General features: G+C 36.3%; 1 protein-coding gene across 2 annotated transcripts in view; it reads right to left on the bottom strand.

Moving 5' to 3' along the window:
* Positions 1–1558: 1558 nt before the first annotated feature.
* ESF1 (ESF1 nucleolar pre-rRNA processing protein homolog) overlaps positions 1559–19536 on the bottom strand; it is a 30347-nt gene continuing 12369 nt past the window's right edge. For both annotated transcript variants that reach the window (XM_027453326.3, XM_027453327.3), the window contains exons 9-14: positions 17982–18143; positions 10260–10381; positions 8522–8612; positions 4035–4108; positions 3153–3299; positions 1559–2567 (exon numbers count right to left, since the gene is read on the bottom strand). In XM_027453326.3, coding sequence (XP_027309127.2) covers positions 2271–2567; positions 3153–3299; positions 4035–4108; positions 8522–8612; positions 10260–10381; positions 17982–18143 — 893 coding nt within the window. In that variant the 3' untranslated portion in view covers positions 1559–2270. The remainder of the gene's footprint in view (positions 2568–3152; positions 3300–4034; positions 4109–8521; positions 8613–10259; positions 10382–17981; positions 18144–19536) is intronic.

Here is a 19536-nt window from a genome sequence, read left to right as displayed (position 1 = left end):
CTGATCTTCCTCAGTTTTCAAATAAATCACCTTTTTTAAAAAAAAAATTTTTTTCTTTTTTTTTTTCCCGCTCATACTGGATCTTTAAGTGTCTGGCTTAAACACTAGTGTGAGCTCTAATGGCTGCCAACTTGGAGACAAGCTACTTTATACCAAACCTGCCTAAGTTACTAGAAAAGTGAGTCTTGTCTCACTTTAACAGCCCCATTTTGTAATGCTAATCATCACTGTTGCTGGTTACATGCCACTTACTGAAAAGACCATCATAGTTTAAAGTTCAGTTTAGAACTCCAAGGTGCTATTTTAATGTTCTTAAAGGATGAGATGGTCAAAACCATCCTTTTTTCTTGTTTTTGGTTTATACCAACAGGGGTAATGAATTGCAATGAATTCAAAATGAGACATGACCACTGTAAATTTAACTGCAAAATGAATACAGTCTTCTATGACAGAAGCTTGTTTCCTTATCCACACTACCAGATGCATATGCGTACACTTGTATCACTTCTGTATGACACATTTTCTTAGAAGAGTAACCACTGACTCTTTGATCGAGATGCCAAAACACTTCCCTTAGTGGAAAATTCTGTTTCCCAAAGTATCTTTCTTCCCTTTTCTTTGTGAACTTAAATCTTCCTGAATATTATTATGCTCTTCGCTGCTGTTAACCAATGCTCAGAAGCTTCTCACTGTTTCCAGCAGGATAGGTTTTCCTTATTCTCCATTACACTCTGTCAGTTCCAAACTACCAAATGCGCTTTATGGGTCCTGTCATCTTGCTTGAAAGGCCAAGAAGTCACAGAAGCTGGATCAAAGTCATGCACAAAAGATACTGTATTATTTCCTTAGCTTTTTTATGTTAGCTACTCAAAAGTGAATGCGAAGATGTTCACCTGTTTACAGAGAACAACACTTTTAAAGTTCTAGGTTTGCAAGCATTCTTCAGGCACATCAATACCTTTTTTTTTCCCAAGAGTACTTTGTATCTCCATGTGTACTTGCATATTCTGTCTCTTACCGAATTTTGTCCATTTTTGCCATTAGGTATACAGCCTCCTCTGCTAAATCTGACTCTAATCTCCTTCACTTATCAAGACATATTTATGTAAGCACTAGTTCTGAGTATCTGAAGTTTCTAATTTGAACAAAGCACTGTTAAAGCAGAGGTTAATGATGACTTAAAAAGTAACCATACTTCTTCATGATTATGAATTACCTATCAGCTCCATGATTCTAATATTCTCAGTCTTTTTCGGTACAATATTGTATTTCTACTACAGTTGATATAGCAAACACTTCAAAAAACACCTTAAGACTAATTAATCGATAGGACAGTTAATTGAAAGGACTAGGAAAAAACAGTATTTTCTGCTTCCTGTATTTAGCTTCCCTGCACTGTTGACAACTTCATCACTGACACCGATAGCAACAAGGACCAACAGCAGGGTTTCTAAACTTGACTTTAAAAAAAAACAAAAAACAAACAACACACATACCAAGTCTCACAGTGTTTCAAGAGGAACTACATTAATGGGAATGCAAAATTAGGAAGAGAAAGTTTAATTTTAAACACAGTTTTATTTAGGCGTAGAAAAAGAAAACAGAGCTAAGTGCCCAAAAACTCATTTGGGCAAGTTTTAAATGTCTATTTCTAATATATATTAAAGAAATTCTTCTAAATAGCATTTTTTCCCATTAATTAGCCCTTATAAAATCCATGAACTCTTCAATTATTTGGAGTAGAAATTAATTAGGTAGCATATATGTAAACAATTAAACGTATACAATAGACCTGTATACAAAATTTCTTCAGTGTTTAGTTATATTACTACCTTTCTAAATCAGATATTTATAGACTTCTGCAGAATTAAAAACATAAAGACTGAGTCTCAGCTCTAAACCCTCTGCAGAAGTGTTTTTTTTGTTTGTTTGTTTTTGTTTTTCTTTTAATATAACCATAACTATGGCTACTTTTTGTAGCCATCATCAACACTTCTGTTCAGAGACTGCATGATATGAAGCAAATAGATCCGATACCATTAATTCCCTAGGTTTTCAAGGTGTAGTTTTTCCAACAACAGAGGAAAACCATTTTGGGGGCAGAAAGAAAGGGTTATCGTTATTCTAGTTACTTTGGAACTGTCACTGAAGTTAAATGATCTTTCTGGAAATTTTAGGTGAACAGGAATTAGACCAAACTGTAGAAATGTCAACAGATGTTGTCAGAAGAACATCCACAAAAGTGAAGTCTGAGTATAAATGAAGTTCAGTTATTTAATTTTCTGCTTTTTTCTTGCCTGAAACTGTTCCGTTTTGGTTTTGACTGACTTTATTAGCATTGATAAAGCAGGATCTGTAGATTTCTTTGCAACCTCTTTCTTTGCCATCTTGCTCTCCTGCTCCTTGTTTGTCTCCTTAAGACCTTGCTGCTCTTGTTCTCTTCGGCGAGCTTTCTCTTCTAAGATCTTTTCTACTGCTTTTGTCTTCTTGAAATTTGGATCTGAAGGATCCACATTAAATAAGGGGGAAGTAAACATTGCTTGGAACCTTGTGTCAGCAACATTGACCTGAAGCAGAAAAAAAATATATATATTTTAAGTAACCTTTACCCATAATAGCAATGTTTCTAAATACAATATGAGCTGCTTATTGAGCATATGAAATGGTTCATCATGCCAGGAACTGCTCAGGTTGCAAGTTTTCAGTGAGTATAGAGTACCACAAGATCATAATGGTAAACCAGGTGAGTGAATACTTGTACATATTCTGTATAAGCATCAATCAGCAAACCAAGAAAGAGTCTATAGTCAAGAACAATTGACCAGAATCAAAGACACGGTGGAAAATTATTAGAACAAAATGTACCTGTGAGTATTTACTCATTGAGTTGTAGAAGGTCTTATGTATTGCCCTGTTACCTCACACAAAGTTAAAATGTACCCTCCCCTTCAACCTCGTGTCAAGATATTTTTGTTTGTTTTCTAAAACAGCCTGTAAAACCCTAAAAAAGGTAGATAGAGCTGCTTCGCCTTCACCTAGAAACAAGGGAGAAGGATATGGAACCACTAAGTTTATCCCAAAAAGAACTGATACCAACAATTAGTATCTAAGTTATTCTAGTTAATCTTCAAAAATCAAGCATACAACATTACCTGGAAGTCATCTTCTAATAACTCTTTCTTTTTCATTAAGAGTTTCTTTTTCTTCTTGCTCAAGTTCTGCTGTTCTACAATCTGCTTATAATTAAAATGCTTTCTGCCATCGTCTTCATCATCCATCATAAGTAGAGCCATTTCAGCCTGTTAGAAAATAAGAGTTGATGTACACAATGAAATGGAGTTTCCTATGAAAAAATACAGCAACTATGTTAGTGAAGTCTATGATTCTATACACAAGTTGAAATAGGGTTGTTAAAACAGTATTATATCAAGCATAACATTATTGCACCTCAAAATATGTAAATAACACAAATTATTATTTTTTTTAAAAACTGCAGATACACATTTCAACTTTCTAATATGTACTAATAACGTAATTTGAGAACTGTATACCCTAACATCAAAAGAACAAGTATCATTTTTTACGGGTATTTAAATCACAAAATAATTGACATTCACAAACTTCATAAACGTAATAAATTCTGAGAATGAATAAAAAAAAAACAAATAAGCAATAGCAAACAATTCCGTCTTGAAGGTTACAAGCCAATAGGACAAACATGCTGAGACAGCTTTAAAGCTAGAAATTAACCATCCAGCGTTCTTTCCATGCCCATTTACATTTTAGGGTTACTAAACTGTTGATCTGGTGTTCAACTACAGTTTTCCATAAAGATATCCTGGTATAATCTTCGGGGCCAACTACCAATTTCCTTTGGTGATTTATTCCAAAAGCTCTCACTAGTCAAATTATACAGCTTTATTCTATTGTTATCCTAAGGGACTTAATAGTTCCACTCACAAGCACATCTCCAAGTATTTGCAGAATTCAGGCAATGCAACATCTGTAATTCTCAATGTTTTAAGCCACTTTACCTTCTGCTTTTCAACTTCAGCTTCATCTTCATCTTCATGGTCACTTTCAGCTGACTCTGCCTTCTTCTTTGAACCTAAGTGCAAAAATAGACATGCATACATTTATTCAAGCTTTTGCATGAGACCATAATTTACCTATCAACAGGACCTTAAAGTACACCTCATTTTCTTTCTTTCTTCAACATTAGATGCCGAAAACCAATGAAAAATTAGCTAGACTTAAAGCAATAAAAATCTACTGAATATTTGCATAGTTCATAGAGGAAACAATATTTAAATAGATTCTACTCTATTTTTTTTTTTATAGAGCAGTAGAGAGGATCACAACAGTGCAGGCAAGCATAGCAACTCTACTCCCACAGTATTTTAAATCAAAATTATTTTAGACTCCTAAGTCTAACTGAAGTATACTACAGTTTTCAAATTGTTCATTCTTTCTACTTAGAGAATGTAGTAAATACTTTAGAATAAAAAGCAAATGTGCACCTCTTCTCTGTATCCAGAATACAAGCCTGCCAGCTGAGTAAGATAAAACATCAGTCAAACAAAAAACACATTTTTAGAATTTATTTGTAAGCCTAAAACATCATATCTTGCCGTTAAGCATTAGGGTAAAGAAGACTTATTTTCATCCATGGGGATAAAAATATGATTGACTGTTCAGACTGAATTTTCTTCAGATAAAGCTTTCTTACTCTTACCCTTAATGTTATATGCATAATGCTAATTAGAGACAACACGAGTAGTAACAGCATAAAGCATGAGTCAAACGTAAAGTTTATGAACATGTCTGTTTTCATGAACCCTATGAAATTAAATGTATTCTCTTTGGAACACCCATAGAACTGGATCAAGAAGGAGCAGGAAAAGAGGAAGGTTTTGACCTGAAACACATACTCTGACCTTTGAGCTTGGAATTTCATTCCCAGGCAATTTATTACAGTCCACTGGGGGTACTTTTAAGGAAGATTTTGGCTCCATTTTGTTAAGCCAGATTTGTAGTCAGACTAGAAATACAATCATGCCAGAAAAATGTCAAGTTGTATCACTAAGTATACTCTGGAACAGGATGCATTTCTTGAAGAACATTTTTTCCTCCCTTGACTACTCTCTTGACTCTTTCTAAATAGATTCCAAGCTCGAAATGGATTTCTGGAAGAAACTACTACCAGCAAAAAAGTTAACTATCCAGATGCAGTGTCATTAGCTCACAAGCTGAATTGTTGTTCTAGCAGTTCCAAAAAGTATGCAGGAAAATCAGACTCAGATACAATATTGTTACCTAACTTAAACAATTTATTTTAATGTACGAAGGGAAGAAATACCTGTCTTATGTAAGGTTTCAACAACTTGCAAGTCTTCTCTATCTTTCCAGAACTGATTAAACTAGAGCAAAGTAAACAGAGCACCAGATGTGCAAACTGATGACAATTATTCTGAAAGTTAAATCTAAGTCTCTTACAGCCTTTCCACCTACACCTCTAAGAAGTGCCCTCAAAATATCTTCCCCCATCTTTCACTGTGTGAAGAACCACTAAAGCGAGGATAGCTTACGCTTCAGGCTTCAAAGACTCATGATGCTGCAGACCGGGGTGAAATCAGGAGACAGTATCAAACTAAGCTTTTTTGCACAGAGGAAGGAGGTAGAATAAAAATAAAAACTAAAATCCATTAATTTCTTGCTGTGATCTTATGCAGCTAGAGCTGCAGTCTCTCTCAGCACTAAAACTACTGCATTGCAGTGAAAACAGTTGGGTTTCATAAGTCACAAAAGTGCCATTTTCTTTCTTTTTATGATAGTCCTGACATAGTCCATCTACCCACATACACTCTCTAAGTCCATCCCCATCTTCTTCTGCACATACATCACACAATATCCTGAGTTGGAAACTATCACGTTAATAAGCAATTACACCGTTCAGCTATTCCTTTCCCCAGCTTAGGCTGAAACAAGAAAAATACCATTTAGTTTCAGGTGAGCCCACAGAAGCAGACACACTGAGACTGAAATTGGCCGAGCCAATTGACAGATTTACAACACTTTTTTCAACAACAAGTGTATTCATATAAATCAAACGTGACAAGTGCTTTTTATTTCCTTTAACAATACCAAACCAGAAACGAGCTTCTGAAATACAGACATCAAGGTTCATATACTTACAGTACTTCACAGAACTAAGAGTAACCTGACAAACACACACTTGAGTAGACTTTACATAACTTCCAGTCTTCCTTTCCTAGCACTGGTGCTTAAACATAATACGAAAAACTGAGGCTCTTTGTCTAACACCTTCTTATAGTCTTGCTTCCTTTAAACTACCCCACCTCATCAAAAATGAAATAATGCAAAACCCTTGAATGTTTACAATCAAGAAGTCAAACCAGTATGGGAGCAAATATACCACTGCAAAACACTAACAGCACTACTACATCCTCATTTTTTGCTCTGGTTCACCTGAGTCTGTAATATGTTATGTCATACACTTCTCCAGTATAATTTAGTATCATATGACAGGCAGTTTAAGGGAGCAAATTCCATCTTTCAGGGGAATTGTGGAAGGCTTATGTAGAGTTACAGACAGCATTAAGTTGAATGATTGTATCCTAGTTATGAAACTGTTGCCAATAAAATCTTCTCTGAACTAGGCTTTAACTCATTTTCCTCAATCAGGTAAGCAAGCTGTGCTTAAAAAGAATCCCAGCTATTTTACAGAGACCATTCTTAGCAAACTTGGGCAAAGCCTGACAAAGTTGAGCTGTGTAACAATAAAATGTCAGCTGGCTTGTAGTCAACCACTATTCTCCCTTTGAAACTTCTCCAGAGTTAGCCACGTTATGTTTTTCTCCTCTTTCTCAATAGATTATCAATAATCTTGCAGACTGAAGTTTCACTTGCACAACCTTTATGTCTGTTCTGATATCCCCAAGGGCTCCAAGCAGAGTAAAACCTATTCTCTTTATTATGGATGAGAAGGTTCAATCATCAATACACAGTCATTCTCTGCTGAGTCCCTCCACAACACAAGCAATGTCTTACATGATGCAGAAAAACATCTTCCGAGATCTTGCATACAACCTTGAAACATCAAATATTAGTATGAGAATAGCCACATAGTCTTGCTATTAAAAAAAAAACACAAAAAAAAAACAGAAAAAGTATTGGAAGAAATAGCATCTTTCCAACAAGTTCTGAAAAGTAGCCTACACACCACTCATCACAGAAGTCTGGCAGAAAACAGCACTGCATTACGCCTTCCTTAAATTAAGCTGATACTTTCTATGAAACATGAATCCAACTCGCTGTTTTGTACTTCAGATTATTAAGACATTCACATAAGTACATTAAGAAAAGTCCAGCTTTTGTTTTTGAATTATTTACTTTCTCCTAACACAAGCTTCTAACCATCAGGACATAAGCCTATGGTGTTTGATGTCAAATTAGAAGTAGTATAGTTTTGGGTTGTGGTATTCGTAATTCTGTTGCTAACACCTCATCCCCTTGCCCTCTTAATATGCAACCGTATGAATCACTCCTAGGCTTTGGCTCTCCAGAGCCTTCAACTTGCACTTCTTGATTATCCTCACCTTAAAATTTTAGCTACCAAAATCATACTTCAAATAAATTTGTCGTCACAGCAAAAGCTCATTTCAACACCAGACCAAAAACTTGAGAAAGCAGCATCCCAAAAATCTGAACTGGACAAGTTAACTCCCAAAATATTACACTTCAAAACATCTTACTATTGTCTTTGTGCCCATATAATAATGCTAAACCAAATTCCTAGATTAAAACACATATGGGAAGTCTGCTATCTGTTTAGCATTAGATCATTACAATTCCGAAAGCTTGAACAGTTCTCCATTTTCTATCTAGAAAGGGTACGTATACTAAAGATTTATTCTCAGAGAAATAATTAATATATTTTCACACTGTAGATAACTCTTTAAGCTGTCCACAAATAAAAAAAAAAGTCATAGAGGTATCCAGTTTATTATTTCACCGTTTGGTTTGCTACATAGCCAGAGTACACAAGTAAAAACATACATCAGACTGAGAGAAAACAACATTACTTTCTTATGAGAGACAGATTTATTTATTTATTTATTTTATAACATATCAGATGTTTCTGTCATTTATATAACTGACCCAACCATCAAAGGGACCATATAATCTGTCCGGAAAAAGGCTTCCAAGGCAACCAAGACTTTTTTCCCTCCAGAATTTTTAGGGGAGTAGACTGTTTGCTTGTTCTAAACAGCCATCCCCAGTAATTGGCTAAGTGACAGTTTCTGATTACAGCTGGGAGAAACTTTGCATTGCCATTATGTATATTACAGTATGCATCATTTTATCAGGAATCCTGACTGCAATTATAGGCAAGTGACACACAGTTTTTTCCATTCTGAACATGCCATCTCTGCATTTACACTAGCCTTTGTTTCTAAAGCTCGTTATTTAAAGAAAGAGCACACTTATTTTGACTCACCTGTTTTCCCAAGCTCTTCAGCAAAATATGGATCATTGAGATCAACATCAGATGGAATTTCATCTTCACTCATTTCTTTCTCAGCAGTAGCCTGCAACAAAGCAGAAACATTATTTCAACCAACATATAAACTACAAAAGTTTCACTGGAATAAATGTTCCTTCTGTCAGAAACTATGAATGTGAAAACCAAAGCATTACATGCTGAACCATCACGAAACTAGAACCCACTAGAAATTGCTAGTTAAGAACAATCTATTTAAAACCTGTATTACAGATTGCAAGCTTTTGTTTTTACCCAAAAAAGGGCAACTTACATTTTCCGAGGAACTCTATAAGCTTATCACAGACAGCAATGCAGTAGCTAATCATACTAGCAAACATGTGCATAAGCTGTAGTTCTAGGTACATAATTGTTACCTGATTGCTCTTAACTCCTACCCAGAAAAAAATTAAATCCTTACTACATCAAGTAGTGTACTACTATTCTGTTCTTTGTTACTTCAAAAGTGCAATTGAAAAACAAAACACAACTTGTCATGTTCTTGAAGCGAAAACTCTTCCTACCCAGGAAGTCAGAGAATCAAAAACCACTATGGTACTCTAGGAAAATGTAATTCCGTTACTTGCTCTATTCATGTGCTCTTTGCCAGACACTGCTTCTGAAAGACAGAATATAGCGTGCAAAAAAACCCCACAACATACATCTGACATGGCATCATGGGACTGGTGTGTCCTTATGTTCCACAAGGACTCTACCTTGGGGAAAAGCTTGAGTAAAGGGCTTCACTTTATGCTTCAAAAAATCAGAAGGGTCAAATTTGGATTTAGAACAGCAATTTCTGTTACCGGAAGAAATCAGTGATACACCTCGCTCCTTGACCTAATTTATCAGGCCAAACAAGAATATTACACTATCAAAAGTTGCTCTACTACCTAACAGTGCAATTTAGTTCAGAGCACTCATCTTCTGTATGATTAAAGAAGTTATTCATGAAATGCCAGCTAAGCCTGAACTAGAATGGACAGGATACCTCTAGTTACGGGTTACACTTATAAACGTTATTCTGCAACATGAACCGTATGCAAAGTAATTAAGATTATACAGAAGCTAGATTCTATATACTGCATGTTTTTTTCCTTAGTATACAAGCAAGAGTTTCATTTATCTGCCTATTCCTGCACATCTCTGCCACAGGACTCAGTTACTTCACAATTACTTTCTGTGTGGAAGAAAATGAAGCAACAGAAATCTTTGCATTTTTATAGAACAACTTTGCTATCCATACAACAAAAAATTTACTAGATTTGCTTTTGTAGTTTGAAAGTTGAATGATTCTTCATAGCTATTAGTTCTTGGCTGCTACAGCTCTGACAAGAGTCTGTACGGTTCAAAACTACAGCTATCATGCATTCCAACTTTGCACCAAAAGCATACCATAGCAAAAAGACCCTTCCTAATGCATTCAGAAGATGCACAACTTAAAAAAGAACAAACAGATAAATGACGTTTTTTGTAAGAACATTATATATGATCAGTATTAGCCTGATGTCCTTCAGCTCTGTAGATCTGATTAGAATTAAGACTTTCCAAATGAGCAACCACTGCACATTTGAGCCATAAAACAATACTGCACTCCTGCCATAAAACAAAAGTACCCCCCCATTTATCTAAAACTAGAACAGCAACTTAAGAAAAGGAAGGAGCATCTCCTTTTGCAACTCAGAGCAGACATTACCTTTCTCTTCTTTTTAAGGTTTCTTTTTTCTTTCTTCTTCTCTAGGTATTTTTGCCATGGAGTTAGGTTATCCTTTCCTTCCAACCTATTTTTGACCATTTCTTCAGCATTTTCTTTGAGGCCTAGTAAAAATAAATAAATAAATAGGAGGTTAAAGAAATTGGATCAATTTGAACTTTTCCTTAACCAACTGCTTTTCTTTTGCAAAGGAAAAACCTAGTTTTTCCTTCCACAAGTCAATGAGAACAAGTATCGCTTGGAGCAACATCTCCATAAATACGATTGGTTTATAGGTTTTGTTTTTCCAAATATAACATCTTTCCAGTAACAACTCATACAGGAGTGAGATGATGAGGTTGTGTGTGCAATATTTTATTCCCAGCATCCTTACTGTTCCTCAAAAATGTCACCTGTTCAGACAGTAGACTGCACAGTCTATGAAGTCTACCACTTTAAGGCTGAGAGTAACATAATAATGCAGTAATAACAAAGCACCCTTAAATTTAATGTACCTTACTATTATTAGTTAAGCTTCACAAAAACACTTCAAATCCAGTCCAGTCATTCCCATTTTTTGTCCACGGGAAAACAAAGATTGAGCTGACAAAGCTTGTGAAATATTAAATCACTACAGGGCCGTATCACAGCTGGCTTGAACCTGTAGCTTGTGCTCTCTGTTTCCTGTTTCACCCAGAAATATTTGATGGTTGTTGCTGTATCAGTATGCCCCCACTGACGTAATAAAGTTGTTATGTAGCTCCCTTACTAAGGCAATGCTGCAGTGTCTTCATCATCTTCATCCACCATTGTAAGAGAGAAAAAAATTATTTTCACCATGTTTGAAGTCAAAATAAATCTGCAGCTAGGAAGCATGGAAGAATAGAAATAATAAAACAAATAATTTCTTGCATTATGTACTAATATCACAATGTGATACGTGCCAAGTCATTCAAGGCAAGATGTTTTCAAGTAATCTAGTCTTAATTCTGTTGTACCCTCAGGATAACAAAACAAATATGAAAACCTGCATCTTGGGTTTAATTCCAACTAACAAAGGAGTAGAGGGAAGCATATTCATAATTGCAAAGGTTAGGATTTTTCAGTTGTTTAAGTCATGCAGAAAAGCAAGATCTTTCTCAACTTGGATTGCTGTTTCCTACTTTTTATTTTGCCCAAGACACTTCAAATAGAAAATTGCACCTTGTTAAATACAAAAAATAAAAACAAAAAACAGAGCATTGTCTCTTGTATGTAAGTTCACAGAGAACAAAATGTTTTCTAATCCACAAAAGTAGAAATAAGTAATGCCATGAAATCCTGATTGAGTATTATGCATACATTGCACAATCTACCTAATAGCTCTTAACTAAGAAGTCTGTTTTCCTTTTAACAGATAAGAGTTTTATTTCACAAAACTATTTTTAAAGCTATGTAGTACCAGTCTGCTTTAATGACTAAAGCTACCCTAAATTAAGAAATAGTACACCTCTTGTACGACAGGAAAGCTAGATTCAGATTCAATGTTTAGGGTAAATTACAGATGTTTTTTTTTTAAAAAAAAAGCTACCATTGGAAAGAAATTAAGGGACTTAATTTAAAAGATTATAGACCGCTTGAAAGAGATCAGCCTTGAATCAACAGAAAAACATTTAAAAGAATGTCCTCTAGTATCACCAGGTACCATTTCAAGCTGTATTAACTCAAATGAAACAATACCAGCTGCCGTTGTGTTGAGGCTGAGCACCTGAATTTGCACCACTACACCTTGAACTTTAATACAGCTCTCTTGCCAATATGCATTGATAAAGCTTCTCATTGTGTGATCACATTTTACCTTTGCCCACTCTTAACCCTGTTTGATACAGAGGTAATTAACACGCCTCAATATTTTGTGTCACTGTACAACATATAGGTAAGTTACTGAACATACTAGCATATGGCCAAATTACCAAAAATAATTGAACTCTAGAAACAGAATGGAGCTTTCTACAACGTCCATCATTACAGTATTTAATAGTGCAAAAACGTCACCCTAAAAAAGGAATCCACTAACCACAGTGTCCCCATTTTACAGCTGCCTTTATAATCTGAATAAACACTGACCTTGATGGGCACCTACAACAAGAAAACCTCACGATGGAAAGAGATTAAACAACTTGCCTTGCAACACACTGAAGCAGAATTCAGTGGCAAAAAGGCAGAATCTGCTTCCATGAAAAGAAGTAGTAGCCCAAGCAATGAAAGATTTGCTCCTACTTGCAAGTCCTTCATTCATTTACTACACGTTTTTTTTTTTTATTTTTATTTTTATTAAGAAAGCCTTCCCTAACAAAAGAGTCTGATATTCAGTAGTTAACATCCTCCTTTTGGACATGACTGTTAGATCTCGGAACATGTAGGGATCATGTTTCTACTCTTCCCACCTCCAGGTCTGACCCTTGCTATCTCTTCCCCAATCCTCCTTGTTCCAACCATCAGGGATGCTGAAGAGCATCCCTTCCCTTCAATTGCTGCCCACCTCTCTAATTCTAATCTCCCATTTCTCATACTAGCTTTATCGCTCAAGTCATATGGACGTCTCCAGGTGCCCCAGACTGTATTTTCTCCCAGCTCCCAGATTTCTCATTTGACCTTTGTCTGCTCCTCATCAACCCTTCCAGCTCTTCTCAGAAGGAACTGAAAACAGATGGCATAATGGCAAAAAATAAATAAATGGGCAGCCTTCATGGACAGCCCTACCTGTCCCTAGAAAAGCAGGCACAACATTTTTCCAACAAGCTGCAAACACTAATTTCTCTTCTTGCACTTGCCTGCTCTCCAAAAATAATTCCAAGGCTAGAAATCTAGTTACAGCATGTCTGAAACACGAAGTGTGGACAAGGTCTAAAAATGTATTAAGCCATGCTTTATAGGAAGAAAAGAAGGAAGAAAGAAACACCACGTAAAACAGTCTTCTAATATGCTAGAAAGAAGCCAGAATTAACAGTAAGAGGCAAGCCAGTGCCGCCACAGAAACTGGTCACTGAACAAGCAAACAAATACAAAGCCACAAAAAAGTAAAGGAAAGTGTGCTGTACAGGTTCACCAAAAATGTGCCACTAAGAAACCCTCACACAGCCAGGGCTGTAATTTAGTCACTTCCAACAATACATGGTTTTGTCTCTGAAGTCTAGGAAAGGGCAGTCATAATGCTTCCTAGAAACTGAACTACTATTACTTGGGATTATTTTTCAGCAGGTTTTGGAGAAAAAAAGTTACTGGTCAGGTAGCAACCTTGCAGATTCTCTCTAAAGACTGGATTAAGAAATATATATCACATCTCCAGAAGGAGGGTGTATGTGTGGGGTGGGGGGGGATTAAAAAAAATCTCAGGGGAGGTTACAAGATTTCTGATTTATTCGCCTAGAACATGGCATCATTTGATCCATCTGGCACAGAAGGACTTGGAGGAAAATACAACCCTTTCTTGTGGTATTTGGCAGTCTCATGAAAGGCCTTAGAGTTTCTCCACAGATTAGAGTGGCTTACAAACTACTGTCCAGACCGCTTCCCGAGAATAAGAGTGTATTTAAGTGGTCAAAAGACTTGATTGCAGAACTGGAAAGAAGTCATCTGCTTTAGGTAGACTTATTAACTGGCCATACAAAAAGTTAAATTAAGTTTTACCTGCTCCTCCCCGTTTCTATTTTTAAATAACTGAATCACTAGTCATATTTAATTTTTACAAATAAGGGCCATGAAAAGAAGGTGTAAAGTTAATATATATTAGCATGCAACCAAATCATACTTGAACTAGGGGATTAGAAGCGTGAAAAACCCCATACAACATTATCAGCTTAAGTACTGCTTCTCACATTACTGAGGGAAGAAGGCTGAAACAGAAGTTTTGCTTCTCTAAACAATGAAAAACTTTAGGCAATCTAACTGCTTGCAACTGTCACAGTTACTAAAAGCTAGAGAGATGCTTCTCAGTAAATCTATATGAGTAAGATGAACTTACATGTACTACCTCACCTACTCCCCCCAAACAAAAGTAACAAAAGAACTGATACACACACCTTGTTGCAGTTAGATCAAAGAACGGCCAGCAGAAGGACTCTGATAACATTACAATTTGTTTGCCACAAATATAACACATCTTGGGTCAAGACAGTTTTCCTAACACAGCACTACTCCCTTAAAAAACAAACACACACACACACCAAAAAACCCTTAGATGCTAAAATGTCAAGTGTGAAGAACCACAGCACTGAGCACACACTTCTTTGTGCTGCGTGAGGTAGGATTCCTTATCATTTATCTCTCTATCTCTATCAGAAGCAGTGATCTAGATTGAGACAGATTTTGATTCAATTCTGTCATTTTCTTGCCCCACATAATCTGTAACAACATACAGTTGGGGGCCACCATGCACTCTAAGGCATCTGACTGCCTACTGGTCTACTTCTGATGAAAACAAATTTCAAGGTTTCTTTAAAGCTCAGCTACATATTTACATCTCATTCTTCCCAAAGGAAGAATTTAAGTCCAATAAAAAAAGCTGTATGAGAAACTGGCTGAATAGCATCAAGAACAGCAATTATGGTCTTCTCCCTCTTCACCTTCTAAGGAGAGTTTGGGGAGCTGGATAAGAATGCATAGTAATTGTTGCTCAGATCAGCTATGATTAAGAAAACAGATGGATGCTTAAATATAACATTGATTTTGTGCCTAAAAGAAACAGACCAAAGAAAGTTGGAACTACATCTAATTTGTTTTTGCTGGCACTGTGGTTTATTAAAACTATTATGATTCAAGAATAACTGAATCATTCACAAAGTATGCTTTCTATAACCATGTGTAAATATTTGTGCCAAAACTCAAATTTTTAAATTAATTCAGATCTGCCTTTCAATTGAAGAAAGTCGTAGATTTAACTGTTGTAGTTCTCTCTATATTAAATATTTGGGCAGGAAAATGACCTTGCAGTAAGTCCATCAGATTGAGGCAGAGTTTGATAATAAAAGCATTTCAAGACGAAAGTTGGTTCTAAAAGACCTAAGGAGTCTTAAGAGATGATAACAAACGATTTTTAAATTCCCAGAACACTCCAAATGGAACATAATTAGTTCTTTGAGAATTTCAATATGCACATTAGTTCAAGGAAAGGGTAATAACTAACATACTTCTCTCCCATAAGAAATCGTAGCCTCAATTGTGTGTATTTGCCAGAGCTATAAATGATGCAGCAACTGCATTTCACTCTGAGCGCCACCCCCTTTCAGGTGTGCAGGACCTTCTCTCCAAATGCTGTCTGAAGTCTACAAAGGCTACACGTTGCCACATATTAGAACAGTAAACAAAGTGAAGACACTCTTCTTTGCTTTTAAGGCTTATTTCAGAAAGAAGCCATCCACTTAATGAAAAATAAAAAAGGGGAGTTAGGACATGAATAGGATTTTAAAAGCAGACTGACAAACTCAAGAGTTGGTAGGCAAGGGAGCTGAGTAACAATATCACAAACTCAATTCAGGTTTCCAAAGCCTGAATGCTCTTGTAATACGAAATAAAGAAACAAACTACTAACCTTCATGAGGTCAGTCAAAATACCATTACTAGCTATTAGCCCTCAGAATACAGCCAGCACCATCAGTTTTACCCATAGTTTTTGGAGTTTCACTTAAAAAGGCAAGCGAATGCTTCCACGACATCCAGAACCTCTGATCTTGGAAAATACTCCAGAGTATAATACAAGAGGAAGAAATTAAGAAAAAGCTAATACATGCTATAAAATCAAAGTTGCAAAATTGACATCAAACACTGTGAATTCCTAACGTAAGCTTCATCGTGCACACACGTGTGCTTAATCCATCATGATACAAACCCATCTGAAACAGCACCCAGGCATCCTACTGACTCTAAACAAGGCCGTATCTACCAGGATGTATCTTTGCTGTCTGTTTTGATTTTACAAAGCATGTAGCCTGACAGAATAACAGGAAGGATGAGGAATGCTGGGTGTTACCACCACTCCTCTCCATCCCTTCTTCTAGGGAGAGGAAAGTGTAGGAGGAGTCCTAGGAGCTCCACAAGGTGCGATAATGAAGGGGTTGGACTAGATGAGACATGGAACAATGTCAATTTTCTAAGTCCAGTTCACTAAAAAATAAATGAGGGAGTCACTCTATTGGGGAATTTGATTCTATCTGTATTATGTTCCCAAACATCAGTACAAATTTTCTTGCAACATGCAAGGTGCAGCTGATGAAACTACACCCTTCAGCAAACTTGTTGCTCTCCCCATGCCACTAAGTTTCCTGCAGTCTCTTTTCATTTCCTGCAATGGATGGTTTGCTCTAGATCCCTAACTTCAGCACCATCTTAAAAAATAAATAAAAATAAAAAACTTCAGTTTACCTATGTATGAAAACTCAGCTGCCTTGAATGCTCAGTGATACAATCAAAAAAGATACTAACCAAGCAACTCCAGAAATGCAAATACTGACACACTGTGGACAGATGAAGTAAAACATCCCTACAGCCTTGTCGGTAAGCACTTGTCCCATAAAGCACGTTGTATCTTTGATTTCAATGAGTTGGCCCACACCAGAACAAGATATTAAAAGGGAACATACATATTCAACACAAGTCACCCACGTGAATTCAAAGTAACAATAGTGCAAGTCAGATATGCACTTTGAGATGGAATTAACACATCAGTTAGGATGGGGATGAGTTCTAGCACGGCTCTGGTCTTATATGTACAGTAACAGATCAGATCGTGTTCTTGTATAGACTGCAGTCCTACGTGTACTGAGCCAATACAACAACTGTTGCCCCTAGAAGGGGCATGTTACACTTTCATCATTCAACCCTCTGAGCCTTCACCAAACGCTGGACTCTTTAACTCAGCAGTATAGATTCACTTCCTTTTTTTCCAGAGCAGCTCTGCCATTTTAGCAAATTAAATTAACTTGCAAATAAATCTATCAAGTTCTAGGGCTGGTACATGCTGTCAGAACGAGCTTGTGGCCAGGATGAAGGAAGAAAGGCTACAGAAGAAAGCATCCCTTTTTTGGATGTAGTGTCTTGTTCAACTGGCTCATTACTTCTCATGGAAGGAGCACGCTCGTAAACAAAACCTAAGCGTCTCAATGCGTTTTCATTCCGAAGGAAAAGAACAGACAATAGTTTTCAGATCTCAAGAAGCGATCTGCTGGGATTCTATATGGTAAAGTTATCTATACATCACTAAGTATCCCCTAAGCTTGCTTTCCTGGTAGCTTTCCTTCCCACAGAGCTGTCTCACTGGAAGATCAGACTTCTCCCTTTTCTGCTCCCCCAAACCTTTCGCATTAAGCAAGCAAGATTTTAAAACCACTCTCCTCCAATTTCATGCTATGTTTCCAAATCATATTGTTTCATTTTTAGAAGTGTAGGTATGTTTTATGACTCTATTGCAAACATGAATTTTACTCAAATAAAATCTATAAAGCGATGAATGAAAAAGCAAGCACAAGAAAAACTGGCAAGTAAATAAGCTACACAGAGAATCTTACAGCTGAGGAACTGAGTTCAGTCATTATTTCTTCTATTTCCTCCATTGTATTCCACTAGGATTTCAATTTATGGGAAAAAAGTCAGTTTCTACTACTATAAATCATACACCTTACATCGTATCCCCATTAACAGGCCAATACTGCATACTGCCCAAGTCTGTAAAAGAAAAAAGTTAAAGCCTACCTGGAACCCATTTAATCTCCATTTCTATACCCTTTTCCTCTTGCTTTTTCTCTTTTTCTTGGATACTTTGCAGAAGTTCTCTGTACTTGGCAATTTGTTCCTCATCATCTTTTTGGCTTTTCCTGGGTTTATCATCTTCCATTTCATGATCTACATCATCGCCTAGAAAGACAAAAGAGAAGCTATGGAAGACAACCTCAAAGTGATCCATTTACATTCAAGGAACACACCTAAGGAACATTAAATCATTTATAACAAAATAAAGTATTTTCATATATTATTCCCAGAAAAAGTAACCAGTTCTAGAACTCCCCGGCTTCACAAAAAAATAAAATAAAAGAATATCTGAAAAGGCAAAGAGTTGGTCCAACAAAGGAAACCACTGACAGAACACAGCATCCTTTACTGTGTTTTACAACTCTTGGAGTCCCTAATGTCCCTGGCAGCACAGTAATAACATCAAAAAACCTAAACCTAAAAAAAAAGTTGTGCAAAGCATCTTGAAATTTTAACAAATTACTCAAGCCTTTTTATTAATTCAACATGTCACTAAAGATAAAAAGCAAGATGGAAGCAGTTTTGGCTATTTTTGCTAAGGAAAACACAATTACAATGTGACCTGCAATAAGCTTTCAAGAAGCATTTCAAAGAGAACAGGCTTTTTAAGCTTTAAAGATGCTGCAGCTCCTTGAACAGTAGAAATCTAGCTTTGGGGCTCCTTTTTACTTTTTCTGATACTGTTGTTCTTTTTCATCCCATAACCTTAAAATGCTTGTTGTTGGCTAGGATTGGAAATTTTGACTGTTCAATTAACTGCAGCTGCTTTTCCACTTTCCTCATCAGTAGCAGAGAACTCCTAAGACAAAAGCATCTGCTCACACAGCAAGCAAAAATGCATTCAGCTCTTAAGAGTGAGAAAAAAAATAAGTGACTGTCTTTTTTTTTCTTCCTGATGTCATAAGAAACGGTAAGCAAAGCTATCCTGGATGGGAACTGAAGAGATCCTTTGGCTAAGAAATGCTCCCTTGAAATGGGGTAACGAAGGGGTGACTCATTTGTATTATTTGCTAATTTTGCCAGGAGAAATTTAAGCGGTGACACATTGTCACACTTTCCAGTTTTGATACAAGTTGAATTTCTTTTGTCAAAACCAATAGCTTTAAAACAAATGTTAACATTGCCTTCAAAAAACTCCTCAGAGCTTTTTCATTCTATAAGCAAATAAAGAACTTTGAAAACAGCTGCAAGAAAGGAAAGGAAAATTAACTGAATATGTTCTCAAAGTTTGTTCGGAGTTCAAGTAACCTTGCTGCTAGCTTTCAAGCATCACACTGTGTTGCACAACATGAGGAACCACTTTCTGATGGATATTAAGGCAGTAATGTTTTCTGCCAATATGTTTTTTAAAGACTTTTTGAATAAAAAACACGGCCAAAACAAAAAGGTCTGGTGCACTAACAGTTACATTGTAATAGAAATACAAGCAAGAAAAAAAAACAACTTAGCCTGTGAATGAAAAGAACGTAAAAGCAGATGAAATTAGGAATATAAAATA

This window comes from Anas platyrhynchos, chromosome 3, assembly GCF_047663525.1.
Source record: "Anas platyrhynchos isolate ZD024472 breed Pekin duck chromosome 3, IASCAAS_PekinDuck_T2T, whole genome shotgun sequence".
Lineage (NCBI taxonomy): Eukaryota > Metazoa > Chordata > Aves > Anseriformes > Anatidae > Anas > Anas platyrhynchos.
Note: the sequence above shows the minus strand (reverse complement) of the source record. Positions and strands in the feature narration are given on the sequence as shown.